The 8,751-nt window shown below is 44.3% G+C and overlaps 1 protein-coding gene across 1 annotated transcript; it reads left to right on the forward strand.

Annotated features, from left to right (window-relative positions):
- The first annotated feature begins 2,793 nt into the window (after positions 1–2,793).
- On the forward strand, positions 2,794–4,084 carry LOC142072959 (olfactory receptor 52P1-like). The gene has a single exon (XM_075131329.1). It carries the CDS (start codon positions 2,833–2,835, stop codon positions 3,883–3,885), a length of 1,053 nt encoding a protein of 350 aa, XP_074987430.1. The 5' UTR covers positions 2,794–2,832; the 3' UTR covers positions 3,886–4,084.
- The last annotated feature ends 4,667 nt before the right edge of the window (positions 4,085–8,751 follow it).

An 8,751-nucleotide genomic window follows, 5' to 3' on the forward strand; every position in this document is an offset into this window, starting at 1 on the left:
TGAAAAAATATTCAGTTTTCTTACAAGAAGACTTTTAATAAAAATAGCAGTAAATAGAAGTAAAGAAATCACCTCTGAAAAATCAGGATGGTAGATACCTAACAGGGTAATTAGATTCAAAACATAGAGAACCCCTCTAGGCAAAACCTTAAGTTACAAAAAAGATACACAGACAGGAATAGTTATTCTATTCAGCACAATTCTTTTCTCAGCCATTTAAAGAAAACATAATCTAATACGTACCTAGCTAGATTACTTACTAAAAGTTCTAAGACTCCATTCCTGGTCTATCCCTGGCAAAGACAGCATATAGACAGACTGAGACCCTTTGTTCCTCTCCCTCCTCCCAGCTTTTGAAAGTATCTTGTCTCCTCATTGGTCATTTTGGTCAGGTGCCAGCGAGGTTACCTTTAGCTTCTTAACCCTTTACAGGTGAGAGGAGTTTACCCCTTCACTTTATATTTATGACACCGCCTCATGGCCTTGAAGGCTGGGTGCCAAGAGAGCGATAACACACCCTGCCTTTGAGCTAGTCGGTGGCTAACCCTCTTGTAGCAAACTAAGGGGGGAGGTGAGACATTCTCTATCACCGGGGAGCATACTGTAACCGCCATAGTCCTCATTTTCATATAAACATGATTTTACATAGAAAACATGCCTTGTAAGGTATCAGGGAAAGGTTATGATCTGTTGAAATCATGCCTCTATCCATACATGTGTATCATTAATGAATATGGAGTTATGATTATGGTGTTGTATGGTGGTCACTAAAACATGCTGTAAATTGGGGAATAAATCAGATATTAGCTCTCCAGAGGCAACAGCAAGGAAAGTGACCAATCCCCGGGCAGGGTGTCAAACAACCCATCCAGAGCCCTTGTCCAGCAAGGGAGCTCCAATGCAATGACTCACGTGCACGAAGCCCCACAGAGGGAATTGCTCAACCTTGCTTGGAGAGACTCAGCAATGCCCCCCAGACATGCCTGGACTTGTGCCCCCCAAGCACATGGATTGAGGCTATAAAACAGACAGAGCGGACACATACTGGGCCCTTCTCCTGCCTCCACTGAGAAGACAAGACTCCAACAGGGGAGACTGGCCCAGGTTTACACAGGAAACTTGTATATTAAGGACTGCAATATTCAGTGGGGTGAGAAAAATCCTTAATCTAGATGTTGCCCAGTCTAATAGGATTGAGAGTTTAGACAGTGTGCTTACATTTCCTTTTCTTTTGGTAACCACTCTGACTTTTTGCCTATCACTGAATATCACTTAAATTCTATCTTTGTACTTAATACATTTGTTGTTTATTCTACCTGAAGCAGTGTGTTTGGTTTGAAGCGTGTAAGAGACTCCCCTTGGGATAACAAGCCTGGGGCATTTCCATTTCTTTCTTAAACTGACAAACTCACATAAGCTTGGAGTGCCCTGCGGGCACACTTGCACACTGCAAGAGTAAGGTTGTGTCTGGGAAAGGAGATATTGGCTAGTGTCATTCGGTTGCATAATCCAAAGAGCAGTTTACATGTCAAAGACTGAGCGTGAACAGCCCAGGAGTGGGGTTCTCACAGCTGAGCAGGGTAAGGCTGGCTACCAAAGCTAAGGACTGGGGTGACCAACCAGATCACCAGTCCAGATAACACCAGAGGGGAACATCACAGGGTTGCAAAGCAGCATGTAGGTGGACAGGTGGGCAGTGCTGTTGAAATTATTTTTTTCTTTGTGATTGTTGGTCCAAGGCCAACTTTGGGACCTTTCATGGTACAGAGTGTGTTTGGCGAGTTTCGGAGTCTCTTTCCCATGGCAAGCCACAGAACTACAATCTGGGTGTCACAAGTTTTACTCAGTTTTGTTTCCATTTGTTGTTGTTCTGTAACTTCAGGCATTTCATTGGTAGAAATAACATTTGATATTTTTGTAACAATGTACCCCATATTGTTCATTGTGATATGATGATATGATGATATGATTATAGCATAATTATGATACAGTTTATGCAAGATGGGTCATGTAAGATGTTATTGGAAAAGCTATGACTTTCTGAATATGGTTATCCTATTTGTATGTATTGATGATTTTGGTCAAAAGTTCTGTATTTTGATGTACTTGTGGCACCTTAGAGACTAACCAATTTATTTGAGCATGAGCTTTCGTGAGCTACAGCTCACTTCACATCACAACACATCTGATGAAGTGAGCTGTGGCTCACGAAAGCTCATGCTCAAATAAATTGGTTAGTCTCTAAGGTGCCACAAGTACTCCTTTTCTTTTTGCGAATACAGACTAACACGGCTGTTCCTCTGAAACCTGTATTTTGATGACTTCCCTGTATTTCAAATGTAGTTACAAGTGAGTAACGCCCACTAGGGAACTTGATGTCAGTCTAGATAGATGGTTGGGAAGGGCCTATTCAGGGCAATGAGACTTTGGGGGAAACAATAGGCCTTTAGAGAAACTTATCTCCCACCTGGTGAGCCTCCCTGAGAATGCTTCAGACAGACTATACGTAGTGGATGCTATGACTCTAAAAGGCCATGTGACCAGGCCACATAACTCTGGACTCCATTTTGGGGAGTCTGTAATCTTCCCACAAACGAGTCTGGAAACCAAGTTTTGAAACAAACGGTTCCCTCCGTATTCTAGATCTATGGAAAGTAGGGAGTGACATCGTCGGTAGTTCTTCACTCCTCACTCAAGAAGACTCCGAGAATGTTCATAACTATAACATATTTACCATATTATTTTTTACAAATAAGAACCCCCTTGCTGTGCTTTTCTCCCTTTACAGGCACCTTGAGCATTTCTGAGTCATATCGATGCATCAACTGCTTCATGGCACCTTTCAACTTCACCCACTCTGACACTTCAACTTTCATCCTAACGGGCATCCCTGGCCTGGAGGCTGCCCACATCTGGATTTCCATCCCTTTCTTTACATTCTACATTATCAGCCTGTTGGGAAATGTCACGCTTCTGTCTGTTGTAGGTAAGGAACAGACTCTGCAGAAGCCGATGTACCTCCTGCTCTGCATGCTGGCACTTACAGACATTGCCACACCTACCTTTGTTGTGCCAAAGGCACTGGGCATATTTTGGTTCAATTTGAAAGGCATTACTGTGGCTGGCTGCCTCACCCAGATGTTCTTCCTCCACACGATTTCTGTGATGCACTCATCCACCCTCGTGACAATGGCCTTCGATCGCTACGTTGCCATATGTAACCCTCTGAGATATGCCACCATCCTCAGCAATGCACAAATAGCTAAGCTAGGGCTTGCAGGTTTGATAAGAGCTGTTCTCTTCATTCTGCCCCTGCCCCTGCTCCTGAGTCAGCAGACATTCTGTGCCAACCGCATTATCCCCCACACACAATGCGAACACATAGCTCTGGAGAAGATGGTGTGTGGGGACATCAGAGTCAGCAGGATATATGGTTTTGTGCTAATGTTTGTAATCAATGGGTTTGACCTGACGCTCATTGCCATGTCGTATGGTCTGATCATCAGGGCCGTCCTCAGAATCTCCTCTCATAAAGCCCACCAGAAAGCCCTTAACACTTGCACAGCCCACATCTGTGTGATGCTGACATATTATACCCCTACCTTCTTCTCCATTCTTACACACTACTTTGGTCAAGGCATCGCACCCTATGTTCATATCATCTTAGCTGACCTCTATCTCCTCATCCCTCCCATGGTCAACCCTATCATTTATGGGGTCAAAACGAAAGAGCTTCGTGACAAAGTAGTCAAATACACCTGCAGAAGTTCTGCAGACACAAAGTTCACGCAAAGTTCTGCAGACACAAGAGACGATATCTCCTCAGGCCTGCAGTGTCCATCAGGGAACTGTCAAATTGTCAGAGAGTATGTGAACCAGCACTAAGTGGGATGCAGTTTGGGAGGAAGACCAGAAGTTCTGTGAGCGCCATGGTTCCCCAGTTACCCCTGGCATGGAGGAAGAGTATGCTCACAAACAATCTGTAAAAAAAGTCAGCCTTCCTTGACTGTGCAGTTCTTACGAGTTGTACTCCTAGCAGAAGGAAAATCCTTTCACCAGAAAAGGGTTAAGAAGCTAAGGTAACCTCGCTGACACCTGACCCAAAATGACCAATGAGGGACAAGGTACTTTCAAATCTGGAGGGGGGGAAAGCCTTTGTCTGTCTGTGTAATACCGTTGCTGGGAACAGATCAAGGATGCAAGCCCTTCAACACCTGTACAGTTAGTAAGAAATCTAGCTAGAAAATGCTTTTGGATTTCTTTGTTTTGGCTTGGAAATTCACTGTCCTGGAGGACATGTGTATTCCTGTTTTTTGTATCTTTTTGTAACTTAAGGTTTTGCCTAGAGGGATTCTCTATGTTTTGAATCGGACTGCCTGAATCAGTCCATGGGCCTGCATTCACCACAACCCTCGACAGCATCCAGAATGTGTTCACCCGGGGAGGGATATCCTGGCCCACAACACAATTTTTTTCAGGAAGAGGGGCAGACCAGTTGAATAGTCATGACTAAGGTTTTTTGTCACAGATAGTTTTAGTAAAAGTCACCAACAGGTCACGAGGGTCTGCGGGGGAGACTGAAATGGGGAAGATTAAAGCCTGATCAGGAGTATGAGAGCCTGAGCCACACTTCAGGACGGGTGACGGTCCAGCACCTACTGCCACTGCAGATAGCAGCTCTGTGGCCCCCACTGCAGCCCCAGCACCTCAGAGGTCCAGAGCCCCTGCTGCAGCCCATGTGAGAGAGCTCCACGGCTCCCACTGCCAGTGGCAGCTCAGAGATCTGGGTCCCCACACGGCCAAGAGCCACTTGGAGTGCCACATACCCCCACCGCCAGAGGTGGCTCAAAGCTGCTGGTTCCTTGGCCACACATGGCGACTGAGAGCTCAGGAGCCTCCACCCGCTGCCCCAGGGCTGAAGTGGTAAATGTCACAGAGGTCTCCGAAAGTCACAGAATCTGTGACTTCTATGACTTAATCTTATCCTTAGCCATGTCTATGAACAACTCTCCGTGGTGAATGGAGAAGTGGTGGAACCCTAGTGACTGAGACAGTGACAATACTTTGTGCAGGAGGCAAAACAATCACTGACTTGCCCCAGACAGTAGAATTGTTCATCCCTGGACTCAGAGTGTCATCCGGAATTGTTAAGACCTGGAATGTTGTTGCCTCTGTAACACTGTTCAGTGCTTCTCTCCTTGGAGCTCCAAAATTATCAGTGTTGGCAGGTAAGGCAACCTTCTAATTCAGCAGTCCTTGATCTTATTCAGAAAGAAAGACCGCAGGCATGGTTCGATGACAAAGGCATCCGGAGAGGTTTATTTCCCCCTAGGCAGAATCCCATCACCCTGAGTATGAGCAAAACGAGTGAATTACCTTATGAAAGTCCTTTTCTGGGTGGTAATACCCAATAAATCCTTAGAGATCAAGGACTACTGAGGGTAAAGACATTAAGAATGTTGATCTACCATCTCCAAACTGATGGGTTGGTAGAGTGATTTCAAGGAACTGTTCTGGAGACATTATTGAATTCTGTAGCCTCAGATTCCGAACATTACGATCAACTCCTCCCCAACCTCCTTTAACCAATCAGGGAGGTGCCTCAAGGCTTCAAGTTTTCGCCCTTTGAACTGCTGTCTCGGAAGTCCTCAGGTAATGAACATAGACCAATAAATTCTTCAATTAAGAAATTGCCTCGAGACTTTGTGAGTGTTTGCTCGAATAATTTTGCTAAATGCACAGGAGGTACAAGAGAAGGCCGATAATAAAGGGGTCTAGCTGTGAGTGTTCCGTCTGGGTGATTGTGTGTTATGGTTACAACCAAGCTTGCTCTTCAGATGATTGGTTCATTGGCAGGGACTCTTTGATGTAGTGAGGCATGTGGGCCCCATCGACTACAAGGAGCACCACCCAGAGAAGAAAAAGAAGACTAAGATAAGAACATAAAAACAGCCATGCTGGTCAGACCAATGGTCCATCTAGTCCAGTATCTTGTCTTCTGACGGTGACCAATACCAATCTTCACACTGAAAGAACAGAACAGGCTGTTCTTGAGGGATCCATCTCCTGTTCTCCAGTCCAAGCATAGGCAATCAGATGCCAGGGATTCCCAGATCATGGGGTTGAATCCCTGAATATCTCAGCCTGCAGCCTATTAATTTCCTTCAGTCATCCCTGGTTCTTGTGTAATGTGAAGGAGTAAACAAGACTTCCACAATTAAATTACCCCTAATGAAAAAACACAGTAAAAGAACTAAACAAGAGCTTAAGAACCATGTAAAACAAACAGTGAAATATGAAAAGGCATCTTTTAAAAAGTGGAAGTCAAATCCTAGTGAGGTATATAGAAAGGACCATAAACACTGCCAAATTAAGTGTAAAAATGTAATAAGAAAAGCCAAAAAGGAGTTGAAGAACAGCTAGCCAAAAACTTAAAAGTTAAGAACAAAATGTTTTTAAGTACATCAGAAGCAGGAAGCCTCTTAAACAACCAGTGGGACCCCTGGACAATTGAGATACAAAAGGAGCATTTAAAGATGATAAAGTCATTATGGAGAAACTAAATGAATTCTTTCCTTCAGTCTTCATGGCTGAGGACGTTAGAGAGATTCCCAAAACTGAGCCATCTTCATAACATCAGCTAACAGGATGTTAGGAATCATTAAAAAAGGGAGAAAGAATAAGACGGAGAATATTTTATTGCCTTATATAAATCCATGGTGTGCCCACATCTTCAATACTGCATACAGATGTGGTCTCCTCAACTCAGAAAGGATATACTGGCGTTAGAAAAGGTTCAGAGAAGGGTAACTAAAATGATTAGGGGTTTGGAACAGCTCCCATATGAGAAGAGATTAAAGAGGCTAGGACTTTTCAGGTTGGAAAAGAGGAGAAGTTTAGACTTGAAATTGGACGAAGGTTTCTAACCATCAAAGAAGTGAAGTTCTGGAATAGCCTTCCAAGGGAAGCAGTGGGGGCAAAAGACCTACCTGGCTTCAAGATTAAGCTCGATAAGTTTATGGAGGAGATGGTATGTTGCAATAACATGATTTTGGCAATTAATTGATCTTTGGTAAATAGGCCCAATGGCCTGTGATGGGATGTTAGATGGGGTGGGATCTGAGTTACTACAGAGAATTCTTTCCCGGGTATCTGGTTGGTGAATCTTGCCCACATGCTCTGGGTTCAGCTGATCACCATATTGGGGGTCGGGAAGGAATTTTCCTCCAGGGCAGATTGGAAGAGGCCCTGGGGGTTTTTCGCCTTCCTCTGTAGCATGGGGCACGGGTCACTTGCTGGAGGATTCTCTGCACTTGAAGTCTTTAATCCATGATTTGAGGACTTCAATAGCTCAGACATAGATGAGAGGTTTATTGCAGGAGTGGGTGGGTGAGATTCTGTGGCCTGCATTGTGGAGGAGCTCAAACTAGACGATAATAATGGTCCCTTCTGACCTTAATATCTATGTATCTACGAGACTAAGGGGGGGTATGATAGAGGTATATAAAATCATGAGTGGTGTGGAGACAATGAATAAGGAAAAGTTATTTACTTGTTCCCATAATATAAAAACTAGGGTCCACCAAATGAAATTAATGGGCAACAGGTTTAAAACCAAGAAAGGAAGTTCTTCTTCACTCAGCACACAGTCAACCTGTGGAACTCCTTGTCGGAGGAGGTTGTGAAGGCTAGGACTATAACAGGGTTTAAAAGAGAACTGGATAAATTCATGGAGGTTAAGTCCATTCATGGCTATTAGCCAGGATGGGTAAGGAATGGTGTCCCTAGTCTTTGTTTGTCAGACTGGAGATGGATGGCAGAACAGAGATCATTTGATCATTACCTGTTAGGTTCACACACTCCGTTGCACCTGGCATTGGCCACTGTCAGTAGACAGGATACTGGGCTGGATGGACCTTTGGTCTGACCCAGTACGGCCATTCTTATGTTCTTATGTTCTCCCCAAAGTTAGACATTTTGGCTTTTATCAATTCTTGAAAGATTTCACCAATTACACATCTGTTTATACGTCACTCTGAATCCAACCTATCATTTTCTAACAGTTCCCTAATGTAAGTGGGGAACTATTGTTGGGATCTTTCCTGGCTTTTGCGTCACCCCAAGGGAACTGGTAGTGAAAGAGTCCAAGTCCCTACTCCCACTCCCTTTTCCCAGAGGCCTGCCTGACCTCAAGGACTCCCCTTCCACTCTCCTGTTTGGAAGAGTCCTCGTAATGGCGATATGGCTGAGACAAAGATTCCTGGAAGGCTGAACCCCCAGTCTCATCGTGGTCACTTAGGACAGGGGCTAGGGTGTCCCCACTCTGGGGTACTCTCTTCACACCGGACACTTCTTTGACCCACTGATCACTGCATTAACTTCAAACCAACTAGAATGTGTTAAACAGCGACTGAAAGAAAATTGGAGAGGAGTACTTGTGGCACCATAGAGACTAAGCAGTTTATTTGAGCATAAGCTTTTGTGAGCTACAGCTCACTTCATCGGATGAATTTAGTGCAAAATACAGTGAGGAAATTTATATACACACAGAACATGAAGGAAAAAAAAAACCTGTAAGCAGAGTGATCATTTAAGATGAGCTATTACCAGCAGGAGAGAAGAGTGGGGGTTAGGGGGGGAGGGGGGTGAAAACTTTCCAGCAGTTAACAAAAACATCTGAGGAACAGTGGGCGGGGGTGGGGGAAATAAACATGGGGAAATAGTTTTACTTTGTGTAATGACCCATCCATT

Source organism: Caretta caretta, chromosome 1 (assembly GCF_965140235.1).
Source record: "Caretta caretta isolate rCarCar2 chromosome 1, rCarCar1.hap1, whole genome shotgun sequence".
Taxonomy (NCBI): domain Eukaryota; kingdom Metazoa; phylum Chordata; order Testudines; family Cheloniidae; genus Caretta; species Caretta caretta.